The following is a 26682-nucleotide window of genomic DNA, read 5'->3' as shown; positions in this document are numbered from 1 at the left end:
TAAAATGGGGGGATTGAGAAAAAAAAAAAAAAAGAGAACTCATGGACATGGACAAAAGTGTGACTGTGGGCAGAGGGGGATGGGTGGAGGTGGAAGAAGGCATAGAGGGGACAAAAGGTGACGGGGAAAATTACATTAAAAAAATAATAAAGAATATGCCTGTAAACAGTAAAAAATAAAATGCACAGCAAAGGAAATTGCTAACATTAACATTGACTGCCTCTAGGAGATGGGACAATCTGGAAGGTGATTTTTTTTCTGCCTATGTTTATTTTGTATTTTCTAAAATTTCTAGAAGATGATAAATTTGTTTTATAATAAGAAAATACAAACAAATAGGAATCACAAACCCTGTGGCAGGGACAAGTGCAATTAGAGCTGGAGCTAATTGGTCAGCATTACCAGGCAGCAGTAACCACAGAGGAACGTGGCTCCACAGGATTCATTAATAGCTCCTACTATCTGATGGATTATAACACAAAAGAAATTCCAAAAAGGCTAGTGAGCCAAAGGGAAGAAATGACTTAGCACATAGGGAAAATGGCAGGGAAGGAAGACACTGACATAATAAAAGGAGGGTAAATCTGAGTCATGGCCATGGAATTCCATAAAGGGAGGAATGGGAGGAGAATTTTCATATCAGATAAGCCCGGAGGAGACCAGGGGGAGCAGAGCGGGCGAAGGAATTCACAGTCCGAGTAACCATAGCAGCCTTGGGCTGTCACCCTTCACCAGCGCGGGGACTGGAGCAGCTGTGCGCGTGTGGAAGGCTCTGCGGGTAAGATGTGGGAAGGCCCTCCCATGGGCAAATGCAGTTGGCCCCACAAGTGGCCTCTTACGTGCTGGGGTGGAGGGTGGGTGAGGTCAGGAGTAAGGCATGCTTGAAGGCTGAGGGCAATACTCCTTTTATCTGCTCAAAATGCCTTCACAGTTTCACTTACAGACTTTCGAGGGTTTCCCGATGCCACCTTAACCTGTTAGGGCCAAACACTGTGCAGGACCCTTTAAACACCCCACTGCCCCTCCCATGCACAGGGAGCCACACCTATGACTCACACACACCAACATTCACAGGGAGAGTGCTACAGAGTGGCTTGGGAGAGTCAGTTTTACCACCTCCTTAATTTCCATCTGTTCTTTGATATAGACATTTTCTCAGTCACACACAGTGCAGTTCGAGCCTCTCTCCACCCAACCACGTTGCCATCCGCAAGACACTCTTTTGTAGAAGTTCTTGTGTTTCCATTACTCTAGTAGGAAGGTGTCAAACATTTTCAACTCTTATTTAGTCTTATCTACCAAGGGGAAGAAAGTATGGTGTCCTGCCTGCTTAATTCTGCCAGCCTGTGCCACTGCTCTGGTAGATAGGTTGATCTTCACTGGGCATTCAGTAATCTCCAACTAGCAAGTCTCACATGATTAGTTTCATTCTCTCTACCATGACCCAGCATTTTTCCATAATGAAAAATACACTCCACCAATAAACCATGTAAGCATTTTCCTACCTACACTATGAAGACCCTACTCCATTTTGCATGTGGATTTATTCAGATAAATGACTCCTTAAAATGCAATTCTCACCCAGAGCAATTCCCACCCTCAATGTTTTCTTCTCCCAAATCTTTCAAAAGCTCTAAGCGGCAGTTTTCAACAGTTTGCCAATCTCATCCAAAGTTCTCCACAGCACTAATCTACTCAGATTCTGTAACTGAGCAACTTAGGGATAACACTAAAATCTTCCCTGTTGCCTAGTGGTGCCTAGGAACTGATTTTGTTTTCTCTCTATCAAGACACAGCCGACCTCAGAGCTAATCCTCCAGCTGTCATGTGGGTGAGGGGGGTCACACGCTCTCCCAGAATGCCACTGGGCCCCTCTGGGCAATCATGCTCTGCCCAGCTATTTTTGAGAAACTTGAAGTTCTGGGAAGAACAGAAGACTCATGTCAGACAAATGGGGGGTGCTGACCCTGGAGAGTCATGGTCAAGAAAAGATGCCACCACCAGGGCTCTCATGTAACACTGGGCAGGACCTTCCATGACTTCATAGATGTGGGGCCTCCAAGGATCAGGGTAAGACGTTCATTCTTCTCCCAGCCTGATTTTTTTAAAATTCCTAATCAGATGACTCCTTTAATAGGTCTCACACTGCCAACCTTAACCTTTTGATGAATCCAGTAGCCAGAATGTGTGATTTGAAATTCTCCCAAATAAGAATCTGAGCCACCATATAGAGATGGAGAGCAGAGACGTCAAAGTGAGCGGTGCTGTCCTGCCGTCCGTGTCTCCTTCACTCCGTGTTTGACACTCAGTGCAGCAATGCGCAGTACCTTCCTAAACAAGAGGTATTTCTGACATCCAAACAAAATCAGTTTTGCCACTGACTCCCCGTGTGATACTGCCTTAAACCCTCCTGTGTCTCAAGTGTCTCATCTTAAAGAGGTTGAAGCCTTTTCACTCTCAAAGTCTGGGAGACGTGGCAAAACCCGGACAGGAGTCCGCAGCTGCATGTCTGCCATGTAATCAGTGACCCCATCTCGACAGGTCTGCAGCTTATTAGCTTGAACCCCCAGCCTCCTCCTGAGCCCCTCTCTCACTGCCTCAGTTCACTTCTTGTTGATCTATTCCCTGGCCTAGTGCAATGGTTCCTGTTTGGTCTCCGCGCCTCCAACCCAGTGATTCTCAACCAGGGAGTTAGTTTGTTCTCAGGGGACATCTGGCAATACCTGGAGACATTTTTGGTTGTCAGGACTGGTGGGGTACTACTGGCATCTGGGTAGAAGCCAGGGGTACTACTAAACATTGTACAATGCATGAGCCAGCCCCCAACAAAGAATTATCCAGCTCAAAAGGTCAATACTTCAGAGGTTGAAAAATTGCTCCAGTCATACCCACCTCCCATCTGCCCTCTGCAACCACAAGTGACACAGAACACAATTCCAATCAGCTTATTCCCATGCTTGAAATCCTCCAGGGCCTCCCAACTGCCCTCAGGTTAAAGTCTAAACTCTCCAAGTCATGTGAGACCATCACAATCTGGCCCTTTTCTAACCTTTTGCCTCACCTCTCACTGTTCCCCTAACCCCTCTTCCCCAAAGCCACACAAATAACCAATGCAGGTGGACCAGGCCGCCCACAACTCCCTGTGCCTGCCAGTCTCATCCATTCATTCCTCTGCCTACCAATTCTATGTCAGACATTCTAACAGTACTAAAAGGGAACTCAGTTTTAAATAGCCACACACGGCTAGTGGCTACTATATTGGGCAGGGCAGGTCTAACGCTACTACTGTTTTCAGATGTAATTTTAGGGATATTTGTACCAGTGAACTCTCTCCAGGAGAAACTGATAGAACTCTCAGTACAATGCAGTCTTCCAGCTGCAAACAGCTTACTTACTAAAACCACAGTTTATGATTATTCCAACCCCTGCCCCAACCACTGCCCAACGTACCCAGGACCGGTGCCTCGCTCATCCCTCCAGGGCCAGCCTGCGACGGTGGCCTCTGGAAGGACACGTACTTACCCTCACCCAGGGGAAGGTCCTCTTCCTGCTCGCTGGGGGGAGGCAGCAAGGGCTGCAGGGGCTCCATGTTAATGATGAGCTGTTTGTTCAAGGAGTGGGAACTGCGGCTCTGGGTAATGTTGGCTCTGAAAACAGACAAGCCAGATGGAGTCCGTTTCTATTGCAAACCCCAGCCTCCATGTCAGTCGGCTCTGCAAGCTGGGAACTGCCTCTGGACTCTCACAGCAGGTGAGGCCAGTGAAAGACCACATAACACCCGAGACACATGGTCCTTTTTATCCTTAAGGCCCTGACAAAATGTCCGTGTGTTCTAATGCAACACAGTGAAGCAAATGTATTTCCCCATATGTCACCAGACCAGGGCATGCTAGATGACAGCACAGGCATCTGAAAAAGGCATGAAAGGCAAGTATCATTGAGCTAGACAGAAAAGTGATTAAAGGGCATGGCTCAAACTAATTTAACAACCACCAAAAAAACACCAAAAAAAAAACAAAACCAAAAATCCTCTACCAGGCAGATGGCACAGATGTTCCATAGCTACGAGCTATTGTAGTGTCACTGGATGTCCAATGTTTAATATGAATGTTAACATCCCCATTCAAGTTCCTGCCCCAGACCCCAGCCAGCCACAGAATCCAGCTCTGTTTTCTTCTGAAAAGATCACACACATGTGTCAGTGGCTATGACAGGCAGCAGATGGCAAGGCAACCATGCAGATGTCTCATCGAGACTATTGGGAGGCAGCTGGGAAACCCATATACTGCCTGCTGCAGGAGACAAGCTGTCTGGCCTGACAGAGAGGGAGGGGGCACCTCTGATGGGTGTTTGAGCCCCCCTCCCCATGTTTCCCTTCAAAACCAAAGCCAGCCTATCCTTCAAAGACAGTATCAAATGTCTCCTTCCCCTTAACGCCCTCCTGGATTGGCCTCACAGTACACTCTCTTTTTCTCATTGACACCCCTTCTCTTACAACTTGCCACAATTGGTCACCAGTCCCTCTGCAGTTACGGGTGGACTCCTCATAATGAGCCCCACCTTGATAAGCTCCTTAAGGGCAGAGGCTGACCTATCCATTCCTGTCTGCCTTAGAGCACCTCGAGTGGCACCCTGAAGGGATGTTCAGGTTTAAAACTAACTGCAAGCCTGGCTTGACATAATTGCCATTTTGGACTGGCCAGAGTGTCCCTCAGGCTAGCTGACAGGACTGCCTGATACCCCGGGCGGGGGTTCTGTGGGGAGGGGAAGATCAGGATGCCTGTTAGCATCTCGAATTGAAACGCCCCCCCCCCCCCAGCAGGCACTGGCTGGAAAGGAAATTTGTGAGGACCTGCTTAACCATGGGGTGCTTTTCTTCATTATTGCATTCTATAATTACTTATTTTGTAGTATGTGTGTATTGGACAGTCTGCCTTGTTCTGAGGAACTGTGATCCTGGCTGTAAGTAACTCACTCTCTAGAACCATGTTTTCAAACCTTTTTGACTGAGACCCACATTAAGAAATACATTTTAATTCACCTCTGTACATACAAATACCTGCACACACTCAGGAAGATGCACAACTGAAGTGAATGTTTCATGCAGCAATCGTAGCTATTACTGTGTGTGATTCATTGGGGTTTTTTTCTATTCTATTTCATTTTGTTTAAAGTGCTGGTCTTGACCTCTATTTCCACTTCATGACCCACTCATGTGTGACAGCCACAACTGAGAAAGCACGCATCTCATGGAGGAGACTGGTGGCCAAAGGTCCCGTGGGAACACCAAGGAAGGGCGCCTGATGCTGCCGCGAGGGCAGGCGGGAACGACCTCACGAGGCAGGCGACGCCTGTGGGAGTCCTGGCAAGCCTGGTGGGCTTACAGGGGAAGGAGTGGAGATGCGGATTCCTTGCAGGGAGAAGGTAGGAAGGAAGGAGGAAGGAAGGGAGATTAAAATTCCCCATGCGCACTTCCTTCTCCTGTGAAGGGTTCTCATTTCAAACCCAGACCCTCTGATTGCTCGCCCTGGGCTTTTGCTGTGCCCCACACAGCCTTTCCGCATGATTTTTCCTGCAATGCCCCAGAGGGAACTCCAGCTGCTACCCCTGATGTCCTGCCATCTGGGGCCGTCCAAGGTCTCACTGTGTCAGGCAGTTTTCTTAAGGGTGTGCGGACATCCCAATCAGCTCCCGCTGCTCCCTCTAACCTGAGTTCCTCAGATAACAGCCTCTTTTTTTTTTTTTTTAATATATCTTTATTGATTTCAGAGAGAGGAAGGGAGAGGGAGAGAGATAGAAACATCAATGATGAGAGAGTCATTGATCGGCTGCCTCCTGCATGCCCCCGGCTGGGGATCGAGCCCGCAACCCAGGCATGTGCCCTGACCGGGAATCGAACTGCGATCTCCTGGATCCTAGGCAGCCGCTCAACCGCTGAGCCACGCCTGGCCGCACATGATAACAGCTTCTAGGGCTGGGGTGTCCCCAGGCCAGGCGAGGGTCTACACTGTTTCTCCACTCTCACCATCCACCCGTCAGCTGACTATGCAAATATGCCTAGTACACGTGTGTACCCCGGGCATAGAACAGTTTCCACATGAGACTGTCATCAAGTACTCTATGGAGGTAGAAAGGTTTCCTTGGGGAGCTGCAAGCGTATTCTAAGTTGGTTTTAGAAAATGATGGTATAAAATACAGTGACTAAAATGAGGCTCATGGAGTCCCTGCACCACTCCTTGGCCTGAGAGAAGTGCCGCTGGCCCGATCTCAAAACTCCGTCTCAGCTGACTTCAGTGTGAACATATCTGTCAGCTTCCAGTTCTCCGTTTTTGGATGAGAGACGATAATAATAATACCACCATCTCACATTTTATGGCCCTTTATAGCTTTTAAAGCACTTTATTTTAATCCTCATAACAAGCCTAGAAGTTGGCAAAGTAATATTATAAATCTCATTTTATAGATGAGTAAACTTAAACTGATGATCTGAGAAGTTCAGTGACTTACCCCAGACTCACAGATGGTAAACACCACAGCCAAGATTAGAGCCCATTCGCAGACTCCTCGTCAGGTGCTCGTTTTAGGTCCAAATGCTACTTCTGGGTGTCCCCTGGCGGTGGCCACTATGCCTGGGTGGTTCACACAGTCCTCCCTGAGCTCACCACAGAGCAAATAACTCAGAATGAAGCCTAGTTGCTACGGCCTAGCCAAATCTGTCCGAGAGGGATTCCCGGGACAGTGAGAGTGCCCGCCTGGAACCAGGCCCCAAAACCGCATAGAGCCTGGCAGCGGTGCCCTTACACCCTTTCCTGTCCCTTGGCAGAGCCAGAGTTTGAATCCCTCTGTCCATCCCAGAAGCCTCCCGGGACCCTGGGGAGCACCCTTACCTGTGCACCGCCGGCGGCTCCCTCTGGATTTTGGAACTGGCCTCCACCACCTCTTTGGCAACCTTCCCACTGCAAGAGACAAAAACAGGCGTGTGTGCACAGACGCTCCGAGTGAAGGGGAGGGGTGCACGTGCATTTCCTTTAAACCTGCCGCTGGTCTGACCCAGCTCCCCACACCTTCTCTCCCTCCACGAGGGGAAGTTACTATGGAGCCGGAGGGTGCCCATGAGCATAAAAGATGAATGAACTGAAAAGACGGGACCAAAATAGGGGTGTGAGCCAAAGCGCACTGATTTATAAGCAAACGTTCCAGCGGAAATGCCTGCCCCACCCCAACCCCATCATCAAAATGGAACCATAGGTACCCACCTATATCGGAATCTGCTTCCTTTAAAAAATATCTTGCTGCTCGACACAGTCTTGATCTGACTGGATTTGGCATACCTTTAAGAAAAAGCAAAGCAGTGGTAGGGACATTAGAAAGTCCAAGTGGACACACTATGAAGTGTAGCTATCAGGTACTTTTGACTGCCGGAAAGAAATGCATTTTATTGTGTGAGTCGGCGCACACACAAACCTGAAAGAAAAGTCTCCCAAAATACTTTCACTGTATTTACAATCTGATCCCTTCCATGTTCTCTCTTTTCATTCTTTTTAAATATTGGCAATGACCCATACGTTTGGTCTCATAATCCGTTACTGGGTCACAACCTGCAAAAAGGACAGGGACCACACACAGGGCACTGAATTACTGTGACAGCTGAGGGTGCCTCTACACCAGTCACTCTAAGCCTTATGCAATTAAACCCAACAAGTTAGAAAGAACAGTCTCCCGGAGTTCAGGATCATTTTTAAAAATTGATAGTCACAAAATCTTAATTTTAAAAAGCCACAATATGAACAATATGCTCTATAACGCTGAGCAAAGATGTGCACACAGCCAGGGCTCCAGCTAGAAGTTTCTGTGTGGACAGTGATCCCCACCCTGAGCCTCCTGAAGCCTTCATTCATTCACTCAGCAATTACTAACCAAATGCCTGGCCTGCTCCATGTACCCCACTAAGCTCAGGAAAGACGCACATTCTCTGCATTCACGGAGTGTAAGGTCTGGAGGGAAGTGGATATTAATCTAGAAGCCATGCAAATAAGTGACAAATGTAAATTCCAAGCTGTGGTGCGTGCTATAGGGGAAAGATGCAATGAGAGTGTGGGGTGGGGGACTGATCCAGTCTCGGGGCCAGTCCACCTCTGCAGCCTGAGCCAGCAGAGAGGGCACTGGCCACAGAGGATGAGCAGAGAGAGTGAGAGGGACAGCAGAGGGGGTGCAGGCCTGAGGAGCGGGCTCCTGCCGAGGCAAAACCCAGAGTAGAAGCCCCAAGGACAGGTGGGAGCATGTGAGATCCACACCCCAGATAGTCTGACACCTGGGACAGACCTGCTGGCTGCTGGCCAGAGCTGGGTGACAGACCACACCTAGTAAGGAGGAGAAAAGTCCCCTGCGAGCTGGCTCAGTGGAAAATGTCTTGCTGAGCCTCTGCCTCCTGGGAGGACTCACCTGCTCTGGACCATCTGCCCCCCATATCCTGACCCTAGAGAGCTGTGGGTGGGCCTGACATTTTCCTCAGGGCCTGAGAAAAGAGCCATCACTACCTCCCTCTCCCCATTTTCTTGGCAGGATTTTTGCTCCTAAGTCCTCAGGAGCAGAGAGAAGAGAAACCTTTAAAGAGTATCTGTGTGTTTCTTATTGGTTTCGTTGTTGCTGGTAGTGTTGATCTAGGTTCCTAAGGCTCTTGGGACAAGGTGGTCTGTTAGAAAGAAGAGTGAGAGCCTTCCTTCGAGTGTTTGAAATTCAAACTCGATCCTGTGCCCAGATTACAGAGGACAGCAGAAGCTCCCAGGGGTTTGGCGAACACAGCAGCTCCAGTGACCCTCTTCGGGGGAGAGGTGGGAAGCTCTAGTTTTCCCTGGTTCCAGGCCCGTCGAGGAGGCTGGGCTGCCTTCTCCTACACCCAGAAGGGTGGGAGGTCAATGCACTGCGTGGAACATAAACCCTCAAAGTGCCTCGAGAAAACAGGTCAAAAGACACATTTGCAGAGAAAGTGAATCGCTCTTTTCAGGATGACAGGAGTGAAGAAAGCGTTGGCCTTTTCCTGGCAGCTGATGGCCCTTGGCGATTACGTGTGTCACTTGATTTGCTCAGAGACACTCTCCTAAGAGCACTACCACCACCTCCCTGCCCTCCCGAAGGCCCAGGTGGCTCCCGATAATGTTTGGGTTGAGATCTTTCGTGGAATTTTAACAGGGGAGTTTATTCTGAGAGCTTGAACGATATTAACCCACTGGGAACTGGGAAACGCAGACAGTAGGATGGAAGGATGAGGGCAGGGAAAGAGAAAGGCGGACTTGTCCCAGACCTGGCTGAGCATCAGCAGCACCTGGAGTAAGGGATACAAACACTGGTCCTCAGGCTCCATCACTAGAGAGTCTCACTCAGCAGGTCTGGAGATGGGCCCGGGAGTCTGCATTTTTATCATACACCCCAAGGCTGTGCAAAGGCTGCCCACTGGCATTTGAGAGCCTCTGAGTTCCCATATCTCCTTAAATGACCCAAGAGGTGGCATTTTACATGAAAGAGCAGAGGCCCAGGTTCCTACCTGCTTTGGGTCCTGTGACCTTGTTCAAATAATTTATTCTGAGTCCCAACTTTTTCACCAATTTTTTGAAGGGGAGGGAGTATTACAATACCTAATTCACAGAGTCCTGAGGACGATGAAATGAGATTAAATGATTTGAAAGCACCTAGCATACAACCTGCTCATTACCTCATTTCTGCCCCTCTCTCCCTCCCCACTTACCTCCCTTTCCCTCTAATATCACTCTCAAAACCTCTCCATGGCCTTCTCACTATGGAGCTACCAAAGCCACTGGAAATTCCGGGGCACCATGTCAGCCACCCTGAGAGCTAGTAAAAGCGCCTTCATGCCCTCACTCCAGCTGATAGGTTCCGGCCCTCGGCTTCCCAGTCTCTCATGTCAACAAGCCCAGAGCCAGAGTCATCTTCCCACTGAGGGCAAAGAAGGCGCAACTGAGTGGAAACAGCCATTCCCTCACCCCCAGACTTCTTCCCCACCTCCACCTCCCCATCAAACCCAGAGCAGAGGTGTTAACCCTTCTCAAACATCCAACCTCACAGGCAAATCCAGATGGTTCCCTACTTACCAACACCTGACTTGAAAACAATTGTGAATTCAAATGGTGGCCACTTCTAGAATTAATAACATAATTTCCCATTTTATCATGGTTTACAACTTCTGGAGTAATCATAACAATAACAGCATATGTTATTATTGAGCACCTACCATGGGCCATGCACCATCCAAAGGACCTTAAACGTACTCATTCATTTTATGCCCACAGCCCTCTCCTGGGAGGAAGCAATTCACATTTTTACATGAGGAAACTGAGGCACAGAGGGGTTAAGTCACTTAACTATGGTCACATGACAGAAGCTGCAGAAGCCAGGATGCAAACCCAGGTCTACCTGTATTTTTAAAATAATGCTTTAGCCATGCAGATTCAAAGACCTCAGGGGACAGAAGAATCACCTGGCAGGGTTTAGAAAACACAAGTTTCTGATTCAGTAAGTCTGGGTGCAGGCCAAGAATGAATTTCTGGCAGGTTCCCAGGAGTTGCTGATGCTGATCCAGGGACGCTACTTTGAGAATCACTAGCGTTGAGCACTTAACCCTAGATTGCACGTTCGAACCATCTGGAAGATTTTTATCACTACCAACATCTAGACCCCTCATTCCAATTCTGAACTTTTCAACTAAGAGCGTTATTGAGATATAAGTCAAATACCATAGAGTTTACCCTTTTAGATTGTACACTTCAGTGGCATTCAGTATAATTCACAAAGTTAAAAAATTTCATCAAAAAACACTTTCATCACCCCAAAAAGAACTGTCCCATAGCCACGGGCAATCACTTCCTGTTTCGCTTCAACTCTAATCCTACACAACCACTAATCTACTTTCTGCCTCTGTATATTTGCCTATTCTGGACATTTCATATAAATGGAATCATATAATATGTGGTCTTTTGTGACTGGCTTCTTTTCACTTAGCGTAATGTTTCCAAGGTTCATCCATGGTGCAGCGTGAGTCAGAACTCCATTCCTTTTATGCCTGAATCAGATCCCATTGCATTCACATTTCTTGTACCCTTTTATCAGTTGATGGGCTTTGGGTTTTTCCACATTTTATCGACTCTGAATAATGTTGCTGTGAACACGTGCGTACATGTTTGTGTGAGGATCCAAATTCTGATTGAGTTGCACCTGGGGTGGGGTCCACAGTACAGGTATCTTTCAAAAGCTCCCCAGTGATTTTAATGTGCAGGCAGGGCTGAGAACCTCTGACTCAGAACCTCATTCCTCAAGGTGTGGTCCATGGACCTGCAGCCCAACATCACCAGGGAACTTACTAGAAATATGGATTCTTGTGCCCCACCCAGACCTCCTGAGTCAGAAGCCACATTCCAACAGGATCTCCAGGTGATCTGTGTGCTCATCAGAGTGTGAGAGGTTCCCAGAGCTACTCCGGGGCCTCATCTACCAAGTGTAATATTGTTCCTTCTGACAAAGTGCACAGCAGAATCTGAACAAGAAATTCATTAGGGACTGACTGCCTTTATCCCCTGCACATGTGCCAAACAAAACTGGGGACAGAGAGTCTCATTTGAACCTCCACTGTGTCCCCAGGGCCCATCACAGTGCACGGCACAGAGCAGGTGTGGGATACGGACTTGTCAAATGGAAACACCAGTGAGCCGCTGAACCCTTGGTGGGTCCAGTGCACCTTCAGGAAACCAGCTCAGCTCCCAGTAGCAATGGTGAGCTCTGGTGCTCTGGGAGTGGAGCACCTAGAAAACACGTGGCACAGAGGAAGCTCTGAAACAGTGACTAAATCTGTGTCCGGGATCCCATGGGGCTTGAGGCAGGAGGGAAAATCAGAGTTTCTGCTTCTGGGCTCTGTTCCCAGGCAGCAGAGCTGAGAGGCAGGGCTTGCAAACCTGATCGGTGGCCCTGGACCAGCTGACAACTAGCAAGCAGCACATTCATGGGTTAAAAGCACACTTGGGAATACTTTGCCACCAGGCCTCCCCGTTCCCATAGCAGGTGATGTGAAAAGGAGGGATGAACCACCCCCACCCCAGGAGACAAAATCGGGGCCTTGCTCTGCCAGCTGAAACCAGAGGGACAGGGCTGGGAGCAGGACAGGACCTCTGCCCAGGAAAGGGATGGTGCCATGGAGGAAGCAGGCACCCACCCTGAGGTTAACAGAACCAGAGCCCTTCAGAATCAAACGGACTGGGCTCTGCAACCAACTGGCACTCAAAAAACTTTCATTGTTAGTGGAGGGGGCAGTAGTGGCAGTCACAGCAGTAGCTGCCATTTATCGATGATCCATGTGCCTGGCAGAACTAAACACTGCAAGGCAGGTACTACCAATCACCTTTTACAAATGAAAAGCAAAGATCAGGCTCAGAGTTCAAGTGCTCTGTTTCAGGCCACACTGCTAGGAAGAGACAGAGTTAAGATTCAAACCCAAGCCTGTTTGCTTCCAAAGCCCACGCTCATTAACACCTGGCTACAGCGAGACAAGCAAAGCATGCCTGAGTCCCAGCCTGCGGCTAGAGACTTGTCCGAGGTCACACAGCTGGCTCAGAACAAGCAGTATCTTTCCTTCTTCCTAAGGAACAGGGATGGTTATGGGATACTGGAAGAACAAAAGGTTCTGGAAAAATCTCAGGTCAGCACAAATATCAGGGATTAGAAGTCCTAGTAAGAGAGAGGGGGTAGCTGGGCCTAACAATAGCAGAAGTGCTGATGCAAAGACTCAGTCAATTCTGTTCAGTGCCACTGTGCTCACAGCTACTCTCCCCGGGTCACCTGAACCATTCACAGACAACTAGAAGTGACTTCTCTGACACGCCTAGTTGCCCCATTCAATGACAGAATTATCAGACGGACCTCACTGCTGATGCCAGCCAATGACCATGCCTCAAAATGTGCAAAACAGATCCCCCAGATTGCAGTTTCTTCTCTCCTTCCTTCTCTCTCCTCTGTTCTGTTCTGGTTTTGCCCTTATTTGACTCCATTTACCAGCTGACTCCCTAACACATGATAAAACAGCATGCGTGCAAAAGAGCCAATTAATGTCCTAGTTATTCCTTGATAGAGATCCCATGATTGCACTAAAGGATCTTCAAGGCCCTGCTGCTTCCAAGTGGGACTCACTGACTTGGCTCTAAAGGCCCGAGTGCTGGCTGTTCTCCTCTGCTACTCCCTCCCCTACCCCCTAAACTTGTCCGTGGGTCAATAGCAATCAACCCCACCTAGCACTCCTCTGGCACCTCTTTCATGATGGCTGAGCCCTCTGTATCCAGCCCCAAGATCTCCTGGCCCCTCATCACCTCCCTCTCTACTTCATTCACCACCCTCTGCTCTAGCCTTGTGTAATTGCTTGTCCTCTCAATGTATGTCCTACACTTTCCACCTTTGTCCCTTATTCAGAATGTCCCTCCTCCACCTGGAAGAGCCTTCTTCTACCTCCCAGCTCCCCCCACAGTAAGACTCACCCCCTACCTGGACTCCTCTCTAGCATTTTATTTGCATTTCCCTTTTAGTCTCTATCATGAACTACAAATCTCCTAGCATAGCACCCATGCTTATCAATTTGATCCACTAATTCCTTTTTGAATGCCTGGGGTCTCTGTGAAACACAAAGATAAACAGAACCTAGTTCTTACCCTCAGAGAAATCATAGCTAATACAGATATAAAAACCGACAATAAAATGTCATGATATATCTTGTTTTGCTTCAAGACTATCTACTAACTCCCTCATTTGCAAGAAAATATTCATTCAAAATCAATAACTAAAGGTCTCTCAATTATTATTTGACAGGAACCAGATGATTTCATTAACAGAGGAATAGAGGAGTTCCAAAAACTTAGAAACAGCCTGTCAGTTTCTCAAAAAGTTAAATATAAGATTACCCTATGACCCCAAATTACACTCTCAGGTATAAACCTAAGAGAACTGTCCACAGAAAAAAAATTATATGGATATTCATAACAGCATTACTCATAATACCTAAAAAGAGGAAACAACCCAAATGTCCATCAACTGATGACTGAATAAACAATATCTAAACAGTGGGATATTATTCAGCCATAAGGAGAAATGAAGTGCTGATACACACGACACCATGAGTAAACCCTGAAAACATCACCTAAGGAAAAGAAATTGGGCACAAAGGCCACATAAGCTTATGATTCCATTTACAGGAAATGTGCAGAATAGGTAAATCCATACACATAGAAAGCAGATTAGTGATTACCAAGGTCCAGGGAGAGGAGGACATGGGGAGTGACTGCAAATGAATACAGGGTTTCTTTTGGTATGTATTATCTCAATTTTAAAGTAATATTTTTAAAAACAAAACGTGTAGACTCCAACTAAAGACTGAGAGGGCCAATGCCTTTGCATTTCTAGCCTCTCACGTGTTTGGAGAGGTCTAGACATGCTGATTTTTCAAAGGCCATTGGTACCCTTTCTTAACATCCCCAAACACTGCAAGGAGCACACAGATGCCCTGAGGTGGTGATGACTGGGGGGGGGGGGAGGGAGAATCTACTGATACACATCACCTCTTCCTGTCATTGCTAGAAGCACCACATTTTGTGGATCATCTCCTCCAAAGGTTTTCAAATTATGCTCCTGATAGGGTTTGCCCAAGACTGACAGGTTTCGTGGGGCATAGGACTCTCAGTGCTAAACCTGGGAAAGTCCCAGGCAAACTGGAACAACTGGTCCCCCAAGCTCCTGAGAAGCAGCAAGAAATAGATGAATGGTCTCCTGTCCCCAATCCCAACTCTGGTCCCCATCAACAACCACAGCTTCTCTATTTTTACCTCTTTTAGATACTGGACTTTGCCCACAGCAGAGTTCTGTGACTGAAAGGGGTTTGTAAGTCATCATCCAAGCCATCGTTCTCCTAATGGTCTTCATCAGCCAAAGCCCAGGAGGTTTAGAGACTCAGCATTTTCAGGGAAGTGAGTCTAATGTGTAGGACAGAATCTCAGTGGTGAGGGGACAGGGGGAGGCCAAGCAAAACCCCTTGGATGAGCTCCAGAGGTTGGCGGTGCTGATACACTGGCAGGCTGGACTAGGTTCTTGACTATGTCGATCACCACTGCTATCGGCAAGCCTGTCTCAGAGGACAAGCTGGAACTCAGTGGAAAGATTGTAAATTCGGACCTCTTTGGAAACCTGACAGCTTTATGCATGGTTTCTGAAGTCCTGTTCAGCAAGCACTGGCTTTCTATGATCCCAGACGCTGATGGCATTCCACCCATGAAATTTTGGCTCTCATCTCTACATACTGAAGGCTTCTTACTATGAACACGTGTGACTCTCTGCCAAAGGTTTCTTTTTCTGGTCGTGAGAGCTCAGGAGTTGCTCAGGCCAACTGTGGTAGGGACTCACCATGAACAATGCACCAAATTCATAATTCACTTAAATATAATGAAAGGACTACATTAAAAGAAATTAACATGGAGCTGTTTGCAAAACATAAAGGTTTCCATGAGAGTTTTTAAAAATTATGATTAAGTGAATAAAAGCTACTTACTTATAAAAGGCCTGGTTCTCCACCCCACACTTCCAAAGGTGTTTGCAGGCAGCGGGCGTTGACGTATGGAATGCCAACATGGCTTTTTTCTAATAAAAAATACAAAACAAACAGGGCATGTTAAACATAGTTTCTGTTTTTCATCTTTTTCTTTCAAGTATTTACCCATTTGTATCTCGACACCTACCAAACCTATTTGAAACAACTTGTGCATTACTACGTTCTTAAAAGTGTTGCTGAAATGGCACCCTCCCCCCACACCCTTTGCAGACATCACTCATCTATGTAGGCCCTGTTTCTGACAAAAAGCAGCCTCACAATTTTCAACTCTCCAGGCATCGCCTACCTCTCAATCAGACTTGGATTCGTTCAAAAACATATTTGCCCACCTTGAAGAACTCATGCTTGAACTAAAACCTAGGGTCAGGAGATTCCCCAAACCTCCTGACCTAGTTCTGAGGCTCAGTTTTGGTATCGGTCTCCTTCCAAATGTGTTCCCTGCTAAACCCAACCTAGCCTGGTAACTCCTTTATTTTAAGGCTCCGGGGTCTTATAGACTCTGTTTATAAAACTCTAACCATCACTGGTTGATACAAGCTTTGTAAATATTCTTCACTTGTTTCATGAATCTGTATTTTAGCAAATTACAGAGGTAGGGGAAGTCCCAGTTGCTAAATCTCAAGTCTACCCCAGTCTATTTTTCACACATGAGCATTCACTCAACATTACTCACTGACTTCATTCTTAAATGTATAAATCCAATGTTTACTTGTTTACCTCTTAAATATTCTCAGCATACAGCTTCCATTATCAGCACAACTTTAAAGTCATGGTCTTTGGGGGCTACAATGCTAAAGGCACATTTTATGCTTGAATCTCTTATAGTGTGCATGCACACACACGCACACACAATAACAGAGTTAGAAAAGCAGTGTCTGACCTCCTTCTGGGTACCAATCACGTAAAATGTCTTCCCTTCAAACTTCAATTTGCAGACATCCGGCCTAAGAAAAGAAAACCTCTTTGAGTGAATAGAAAAAATAAACATGGCAACTGACCAAGGTACCTGGCTTTCCCACAGGAAAGCAGCTGATGCCTAAATGCCAAGCAGACTGCACTGAAACTAGATATTATCTTATCATCGGTGGAGGCTTAATGAGCAGCAAAAAAACCCCGAGAGAATTATACAGCAATTTCTTCCCAAGAGAGGACCCACAGGCAGCTCAGAACTATTGATTCCATATTTTACAGTTAAGCTGCACCTTTCTCCCAAAGAACTCTAGAGGTCCCATGAACATGAATGACCCAAACAGCATGAATTGGCCAGCCCACTGTGCGAGGCAGGAAGAAGGTTATTTCAGATTCAGTTAATGAAATGACATGTATTCACAATATCTGTTCCCTCATCCTTTCACATCACCTCTGAGAAGCACACACACCACACTGTGCAATTCTCATTCCTGCTCTCCCTGTTTACAGAAGAGTATTTCATTTTATACTGAGATGCTCAGAATTGGGAGGACAGCTTGATGAATGGACATCTGAAGGAGTTGCTTGATTAAAATCTGCCTGAAATGTAGACCCCAGGTCACCATCTTGGTGAGCAAGTATGTGTGAAGAGAAGAGAGGCTTCTATTTTTATTCCTTTGATCTAATTCCTTAGATAGTGATGTGGGCCCCTGTGCTTTTCCTGGGGGGAAAAGAACAGTGAGGTCACATTAAGATGTTTTAATTTAGGTAGAGGATTTGTAAAAGTGACAAAGCTCAATGGATGTTTAAAAACAAACAAACAAGTAAAACAAAAAACCCTGAGGGGTAATGTGAGAAGAAAATTTGTTTTTGTAACAATACGTAGATGTTAGAAACACATGTGCCTAGCAGAGCTGGGAAGATTGGAGTTGGCATCAGCACCTCACCAGGAACACCAATATACAGAAGCCAAAACCAAATGGTTGGATTTTCCTTTTCAGCTCTTCAATGTGCACAAGAAGATACTGGGGTCCAAAGAAGGGAGAGACTCGCAGTTAATCTGCACTTGAGACATGTCTAGTTCTAACCTAAGTACTCTAGAGCTCAAGCAATTCAAAATCTGAGAATCTAACACCCTACGGTGGGATGGAGAGAGTAGCCACATTACCTACCCATGCTCCCCAAAGTCAGTATGGAACTTACTCTGGAACAGAGTTGAAAGTATGAATTGAGTAAAAGGCAATTATAGACAAGGCTAGGAAGATATTTAGAGAAATTGAGCATCTTAAAAAGAGGGTTTATCATGACAAAGAGCAGAAGGTGGAGGGAGAGGAGTGGACATTAGCTGACTAATGCTAATCTAAGAGAGAAGGCTTGAAAAGAAGGGGGCGCTAAGAGGAGAACGCTAAGAGGGGGGGGGCTCCTCGATAATGAGGTGCTAAAAGAAACCCTGAAGCTATAGAACCATGAACTGAGACTCAGGCAAGTGCAAGAGAGCATTTCCAACTCAGACGGAAATAGATGCCCACTGGCCCATCAAGAGTGAGCCTACCACCCAGTGAGACACAACAGGGGTGACAAGCCTGTCAGGACCATCAGAGAGGGAACCGCATCAAGCTGAAGATATGAACAAGATGCCCTTTCCAATATCCCATCACACGCACCATGTTCAGCCTTCTCACTCTTTACCAAAACCATTTGGCTCCCTGCTTGGACAGAGTGGGTGCTGCAGGTGGCCTGCTCCGCTACATCGTCCCACTGCTTTACTGACACAACCTAGGTTTTTTCCTTCCGGAGGGTCACGTGTTCATGCAGATCATGCTCTTCTTAGTCCCAAGAGGATGAATCGTTGATTCACCCCCCCCCCCCCCCGGTCAGGAGTTCCCAGTCTTCTGGGAAGGACTGGTTTAAGTAGGCACAAGCCCGTGTGGCCCAAGCCTGCCCCGTCAGATATACAGGGAGCCTCCCACAGGGCTTCTGGAAGGTTGTCCTTGCTGCAACAGCAGACACACGGGGGGCTGCTCTCCTCCAGGCTCTGGGCACTGCTGTGTGAAGATGTAAAGGCCAGAGCTGCATATAAGACCATGTCATTCTATGAGCCTGGGAATAAAAGCTACCACCCTGTAATGGCAAAGAAGAGACTAGAGAGACCCAAGTCCCGCACAGTACTGTTGGGGAGTTAAGTCAAAGGACCATGGATGGTGCGATCTCTGGAACTTGCTGTGTGAGATAATCAGTCCTCTTATTTGTAAGCCATGGTGAGCAGACATTACTGTTGCTCTGACCAAAAGCATCTTCACTGATACACTGGAAAAGGAAAGGTAAGTCTGCAGCAAGGACTCAACAGAATAGAGCGAAGCGACTGGGAAGGACTGGTCCTGAGTTGCTCGAGGGAATCTGAACCTTTACCCGCCCTGCCCCACCCCCCGGTCAGCGCAGAAGCGACTGGTGAGGAAACGCTGGACGCCTTCTGTCTGGAGGCAGAGCCCCTGAGCCTGGGCACACCCCAGGTTTCCTGAGGGGACTCCTCAGCTGGACAAATCTGATTCCCTCCTAAAATAGGGCAAAAATAAAATTAAAAAATAAATAAATAAAAAATAAAACAGGATAACCTAGATTAGGTTTCCTTTATAGATAATAAATCCCTTTGTAATGAAGTTCCAAGGCAAAGAAATGAACACCAGGCACTCTACCTGGCATTTCCTAAAAAAAAAAACATCAAAGGTAGGGAATGGAAAACAAGATTAAGAAAAATGGTAAGCCAGCTTTCCAAAGAAGCACTCACCACTTTATCAAATGGATCCTCTTATTTCCCTGGAACACCACAAAGCCTGCAGCAGTGAATCCCAAAAATGTTGTTGTGCCTGTTGAATCCTGGCGGGGGGGAAAGGAAATAAAAAATATTTGGTTTGAGGAATATAAATGATACGTGGTACACTTATTCATCCTCACCCTGGGTTACTTTCAGGTTAATTCTAATGATTGTAGCAATAAACTAAGCTTCTGAGATGGGATTTCCAAAGCTACTGCTTCTAAAATCTGGGTGAGGTCTGGGAATATGTCGCTTTTCCTTTTGAGGAAAGACCTTCCGCCTCTGCAGGAACCTCCTGGGAAGGTACAGATCAGTCCCAAACCACCGCTATGTCTACTTCCAAATGTCTCCGGGGCCGCCAGACTTCTCAGCTCTGCCTTGCAATGTGGACAAAGTGTTCTTGGTTGTCATTAGCCCTGAAACTAAAGATGCTATGAAACCAAAGCTCTGAGCATCTAATTGAGCTTGATTCAATCCCACACAGGATTTCTGACAATTTTAATATAAAAATATTTCCTACTTTGCTTCCAGCTGAACCAGGAAAACTAAACATTAATAAGTAAAGCCAAAGGAACAACAAAAAATCTAGTAATAAACAGAGAGGCTCGGATTTCTGGATAAAATCTAATTCACTAAATGGACTAATCTAATTTATACCATGACTAGGAAGAGGCTCTGGCAAATATTCTAAAATAACTGTGGGCTGACCACAAGATGCATGTGCCAGTGTGGACAACTACCACCGGCTCTCAGCCTCGGCTACACATTGGAGTCCTCCAGAGGGCCTGGTCTGCACCCCAAGAGATCCTGATGGCACTGGGCAGTAGGAGTTTAGGAGACTCCCCACATGCCTGTAATGAGGAGCCAGAGCCTGTAGGACTGGCACTTGACCAACTACTACTTACTATCCAGTACCATCTGAGTAAAGAAATGTTCCGATAAGACTCAAAAACATACCTTAAGAGCCTGACTGACATAAATGCTTAATTTAGGATTTGGGTTAGAACCTGGTTAATACATACTAATTTAAGGCATGGAAAGGAGAACACTTTTCACAAAACATTTCTGGGAAATATGTGCATGAGGATCACTTTGGGAATTTGTTTAAAAGGCTGATTTGCCGGCTGCAACCCAGCGATTCTGCAGAGTAGCCCTGAGGTGAGGCCCAGGTGATTCTGATACACATGGCCTGTGACACATGCTTGAGAGAAACACTGTCAGATAATATGAGTAAAGGAAAAAACACACAAATACTCCTAAAGTCAAAATATAATTGTAAATCCTTCTTTTCTTCCACTTCCTCATTTTTTAAGATTGCATTCTTGCTGGCAGTGGCCTTAAAAATAAACATTAGGACCCTGTGATTTCTCAGGGATAAAACCATCCACTTGATGGATGAATGAATCCATGTATGTTAATTTAGGGATATGTGGCTACTACATAGCAGTTAGCAAGCAATGGGTAGACCCCAAAGGAGAAAACCAACTGCTGAAACCTGTGACTGCAGCCCACTGTCATCCTTTCCAATTAGGGGCAGTGGGTCAGGCTCTGGAAATGTCCTATGAGGGGTCTGCCAGGCAGACGCAACAATTAACTCTTTTTGAACAAAACAATCTTTATCGACCCGCTGTGAGGGCCAGTTACCTTGCATGGGTGGGGATCCACTCCATAGGTTTCCAAAGTATGGGCTTTCAGGAGTAAGTTAAATTCAGCAACCGGTGGGCTCTGGCCTCTAAAATCACACAAGAAAAGTTATGGAGTTAATATGGAAAATAACAGAAACATGGAGTCCCTTCATTCAATAAAATGTAATATCCTAAACTAAATAAAGAGCAAAATCCCTGCACAAATAGTAATCAGTAAGACTGATCATTACTTCTCACCATGAGGCGCCCTTTGCCAAGGAGTCTGAGCTCCTGTCCCCTGGCTGATGGTTCCACAAAAAACCCGCAAGTACTCGGAGGACACCAGTGACCTGTACACTTAATCAAAGTGCTCAAGTTACCGATAAGTAGGTCCTTGGAAATGCAATCTTATGAAATAAAACTCAGCATCTGTTCTTTCCAACTCATTTAAAAAGATTACCCAGGGTAAATGACACTCCTTCTTGCTCAGGGTAGAAAGTGGCAATCCTGTCACCCCATCAGCAAGCCTAAACAGAGCCATCTGAGTAAGAAAGAGCCGCTGACCATTCCACTGGAAAGCCCTGGATTTTGAAAGGAAATCTCAGCCACTAGTCCCAGCACTGTCCTCCCGGGTGGTAAACAAGGTCTTGGTCTCAAGGGGACAAAAGAGGCTACAAATATAGATGGCTGTGAAAGCCCCTTTGGGGCCAGCTTCCCAGCCAGGACTGCACAGCATGTCAAAGGCTCCGCTCCGACTGACATCAATAGGCCACGTGTATCTCAGAGGAGCTGAACTACGCCCCGAGGGTGAGCACATAACCCTAACAGCCAGGAAGAGCCTAAGGAAGACAACAGGAATTCACTTCTAGTTCCAAAAGGCAAAGCTATATTGCAAGGTTGGATCTATTTCCACCTAAGCTTCTCCGCAAAGATAATTTCCTCCTCGACCCCTCAAGGCAGCTGAGAATCATCACTGGGCCCCCAAATCAAAACAGCCTCCCCCCTACCTTCTCCCTAAAGCCTTTGGAGATCTTCCCTTTACCCAGAGTACAACTTCCAGCTTGATCATTTATTCTTCATCTGTGTGCATCCTGTTTTTCATGCCGTTTATAAGTTTTTGTCAATTAAATATTTCATTTTCAATGTAATAGCTACAGGCATACCTCAGTTTATTGTGCTTTGCTTTATTGCACTTCACGGATTTTGCGGGTTTTTTTACAAATTGGAGGTTTTTGGCAACCCTGCATTAAGCAAGTCTATGGGCACCATTTGTCCAACAGTATTTGCTCACTTTGTGTCTCTGTGTCACCTTTTAGTAATTCTCACGATATTTCAAACCTTTTTATTACTATTACATTCATTATGGTGATCTGTGATCTCTGATGTTACTATTTTAATTATTTTGGGGCACCACATATTTCACCCATATAAGGTGAATTTAATCAATATATATGTGTGTTCTACACATTCCCCCATACCTCTTCCTCTCTTCAGGTCTCCCTCTTCCCTGAGACAAACAATATTGAAATTAAGCCAATTAATAACCCTACAGTGGCCTCTAGGAATCCAACTGAAAGAGTCCATTGATGTGGCAAACTTCATTGTTACTTTAAGAAATTGCCTTGGCACCCTAATCTTCAGCAGCCAGCACCCTCATCAGTAGTCGTCAGCTCTCCACCAGCAAAAAGATGGTGACTCGCCGCAGGCTCAGATGGTGGTAAGATTTTTTTTAGCAATAAAGTATTTTTAATTAAGTATGTACATTTTTAAGCATAATACTATTCACACTTAATAGACTACAGTATAGTGTAAACATAACTTTTATATGCACTGGGAAACTAAAAAATTCATATGGCTTATTTGCTTGCTGTTGTCTAGAATCAAACCTGGAATACCTCTAAGGTATGTCTGTATTTGGTTCTTGAAACAGTTGTTTGTTCTTATTTTATGAAAAATAAACTTTTATTATTATCCTTATATCTCTTATATACACTTTTAAAGTTCAACCTTGTTCACTCTATTATTGCTCCTTTCTTGGTGATGGTCCCTTCATTTTCGGAGTCAGAGTGTCTTACTGATTGAACTGATGTTTCCTTAAGTGCTTGATGATCCTTGGTTGGACAGTCATCTTTAGGTTTGATGTTATTTATTGAATGCAGCAGTCCCCAAAGGTTGTAGGGAAGGATGGGATGTGCCATGTGGGAAGTGTGTGTCAGTAATTTGATTTCAGGCTGAAGCTTCTAGTTCCTTCTGGGTCTTGTCCCCTACACAGGGTACCCCCAGCTCAAACCTGGAAGCAGAGGAAGGGGGGAGAGCTGCCCAGCTGCTCCAAATGCAGGTGCCCACTCACCATGACGGCCACTGTGTATCTGTTGCCTGGAGCACCCAGAACCACTCCTACCGTATGTATGTGTTTGCCCTGGATTTCCTCTGTTTCCTGTCTTCCAGAGATACCTCAGGACTGATCCAAAGGTGGCATTCTTCCCTGTATCCACTTTCTAGTACTTTTTCTATTACCCACAGGGACTTGGAAAAGGAAGGGAAGGTAGCCACATATGCTACCTGTTTCTTTTAACAGGAGAGAGAGTTTTTAAATCCATCCTTTACAGAATATATTCCTGAGGAATTAACTCAAACCCCTGCTTTAGAAAAATAAAGTCTTTCTAAGGCTTTCAGGATTTCCTCTTTAGTCAGTGTTCTGAAAGTTCACCGATGATGTATAAAAGGAGCATCTTTATTTATTCACCCTGATCAGCACTGTGGGCCCTTTCAATCCAACAGCTTCTATTGTGCTTTGACCATTTCTTTTTTTTTTTTTCAAGTCACAGCCATAATAATTATTTTTTTTTATATAAAGTAACAATAGATTTTAAAAAGTCACCAACTATATTGATGGGGATAGAGAAAAGGATTTTTTAAAAGTTTTCTCAGTATATACAGGTATTGCTTTCTCCATAGCATTCTTATAAATTCTTAAAGTAGTATCTTACTTCTCACCAGGAAATAAAGATAGTTATTAAATGTCAATAAAGCTTTATTGGAACATGGCCACACCCATTCATTTGCATGCTGTCAATGCTACAAGGGCAAAACTGAACAACGGCAAAGACACCATATGTCCTGCGAAACCTAAAGTATTTACTAAGTGGCCTAGTACAGAAAAAGTTAGCCGAACCCTGGTCTGGGAACTGAACACAGGAATGGGGAATAAGTGAAGCTATATCTCCTTGATTCCACAGGACAATACAGAAATAGCACCTACCTCCAGGATTTGGTGTAAAGACCAAGCAGTTAACAGACAGCAAGCAGCTAGAGTAGCGCCTGGCACAGAGCATAGGTTCCCCTTAGCCCTGCACATGACTCACAGAAATATGACATTGGGGGAAATGCCAGGCAGCACGTCAAGATTTTTACAGCAAAGCAAAGGCCCCTCTTTAAAGTAAAAGTCCTCCAATTGTTATTGTTTGCGTTGGGTTAGCCTGCAGATCTCCAATGGCCGGGCATTGAAAAGATTTCATCTAAAAAGCCACGCACGGAGAGAGGCTAACTACAGATGTTCAGAGATGGGGGTTCAAAGCCAGTGGAGGAGAGCTGCAGACTCAGGAGCACTAGAAACTCTTTTAACCCCCTCATTCACTGAGGAAGAAACTGTTTAATGATCAGGCTTTCAGAAAGAGGCTGAGATCAATTAAATAGAAATGCTTTGTTTTATTCCCTCAAATCCCTCACTGGACATTTGTTTCTGGCAAAAACTCTGTTGGGTAATGGAAAATAATGATTTCCTAGCCTTTAAATCTTGCATCAGGAACTGTTCTGAGGTTAATAGTGTCTCTAATGAGACATTTAGAAATAAAAAACAGTGATTAGTTGAATTATTTTTTAAGACCTAACAGTTCTCTAAAGATATGCTTCTGTGGTAAATTAGGTGAGGCCAAGTAATTATGTATTTAGCTGTATAGCTCCCTTCTGCCCATCCTGAGTACTTTTTGCCAAAGGGAGCACTCTCTCTCTTATTGATCTGCCTTTAGCATTCCATTACATAGAGTGCAAAAACATATAGTGTTCCAAAAAGGAATGTAAATTATTAGTGGACATTAATTGTGGAATAAGGTGTGGATCTTGCCAGCAATGGTCTGGACTGTTCAGGGCCCAGATGGCACGGAAGGGGGTGGATTTGGCTCCACCTGATTCATCTGGGTCTATGAGCTCTAGAATTAAACTCATGGGTAGAAGACCAATATAATGGTCTTCTATAGCAAAGAAGCATTCTCAACTTGAGTTAGGTTCATTTTTTTCTGCAACTTGGTTGCAACTTTTGTTAGATTTTGCTCACCACTGGCTTCAAATGTGTGAGTGACCTCAGGACTTGCCCTGTGGCAGGGCTTGGGATCTTAGCACCCATGAGACTCTGGAGAACTCTCTATATTTTATAGCCTGGCTGCCAACGTTTGAGCTGCAGGGCATCTTTGCTCTGTAGTATCACCCCTGGCTCTCTGCATTTCAGACCTTTTTTCCTCCTGTGGTCCTATCCCTGCCATTGGCAAGAGCTGCCCGGCCCTGGTTGAAGGTCTGGAGTGCCTCAGAAGGATTTCACTCAGCTCTCCCATCCTGTCCAGCTTCAGCACACTGCCCCTATTCACTCAGTGAAGGCCAGGGGCCAAATGGTGGAAAGGTACGACTCACTCTGTCACTGCTGTCTTTGGGGTCCCAATCAGCCAAGCCAGCCTAGTCATGGCCTATTCCTCTTCTTCCCACCACACCTCCAAAAGTGAAAGCAGCTGCAGGTCTCACTCTCCTCAGGATGATGACCTGGATTTTAGTACATTTGGATTTCTTTGTATACTCAGCAATCAGACAGGTTTTACAAATATGATTTTTGGGGTTTATGTAGTTTGTTGATGTTATCTTGGTGTTGGGGGGACATCAATGCCTCATGCTTTTCTATATCCTAACTGGAAGTGAGAGTCCCCAGTCTCTCACCTCTGATTCTTTATTTATAGAGGAACATTATCTCTGGCAAACTCCTTGAGTTTGGACCATTCGGGGCCATTTCTATGCAGAGCATTAGAGAGAACACTGCAAATCGGGATAAATGCCATGCTATGAGGAAAGCAGTGATGATGCCCTGAAGCCAGGCAAAGACAAGACTTAGAGAGAGCAGCAACTGAGAGAGATATCAGAGCACTGTACAGGAAAACTCAGGTTTCAGGTCAAGGTCTATTGCTTCATAATTGTGTAGCCTTGGATAAGTTAATCTCTCCTGCTTTTCTTTCTTATTGGTGAAAGAAGGTGGTGGCAAAGTCAATACCAGTGGAGGCAGAAAGTGAATGAGGATGATGGTGATTCAGAAGCAAATGATTCTTAAAGGCCCTGCTGCTTAGCTCTAGCTGAGTGCTCCCATAGAGGGGTCGGGGCCTAGTGTTACCAAATCACCCAGTTATGAGTAAAGCTGGAACTTGTGTAAAATGATTCCATTTTTAAAAACTATTATTTGGACCCAAAAATATACATCTGGGCCAGAGTGTAGTCCAAGGGCTGTCATTTTATAATCCCTGCTTTGAACTCTGAGTCCCTCAAGTGTAATGATTGGGCATCAAGTTTCTTTGCTTTGGGCTAGTGACCTCTTGATATTCAAAGGCTCTGAATGGTAGTTATAGCTGTGTATGACTAATAAAAAGTAGGAAGCAAAT

General features: G+C 45.7%; 1 protein-coding gene across 2 annotated transcripts in view; it reads right to left on the bottom strand.

The window, feature by feature from the left end:
• FRMD3 (FERM domain containing 3) overlaps positions 1 to 26682 on the bottom strand; it is a 202248-nt gene that overhangs the window by 31632 nt on the left and 143934 nt on the right. For both annotated transcript variants that reach the window (XM_081152115.1, XM_081152114.1), the window contains exons 7-13: positions 21012 to 21099; positions 19341 to 19429; positions 16527 to 16590; positions 15587 to 15675; positions 7257 to 7331; positions 6888 to 6956; positions 3523 to 3647 (exon numbers count right to left, since the gene is read on the bottom strand). In XM_081152115.1, coding sequence (XP_081008241.1) covers positions 3523 to 3647; positions 6888 to 6956; positions 7257 to 7331; positions 15587 to 15675; positions 16527 to 16590; positions 19341 to 19429; positions 21012 to 21099 — 599 coding nt within the window. The remainder of the gene's footprint in view (positions 1 to 3522; positions 3648 to 6887; positions 6957 to 7256; positions 7332 to 15586; positions 15676 to 16526; positions 16591 to 19340; positions 19430 to 21011; positions 21100 to 26682) is intronic.

Source organism: Miniopterus schreibersii (assembly GCF_964146895.1).
Source record: "Miniopterus schreibersii genome assembly, chromosome: 11".
Classification (NCBI taxonomy): domain Eukaryota; kingdom Metazoa; phylum Chordata; class Mammalia; order Chiroptera; family Miniopteridae; genus Miniopterus; species Miniopterus schreibersii.
The sequence above is the reverse complement of the archived record's forward strand: the minus strand, read 5'-3'. Positions and strand labels throughout refer to the sequence as shown.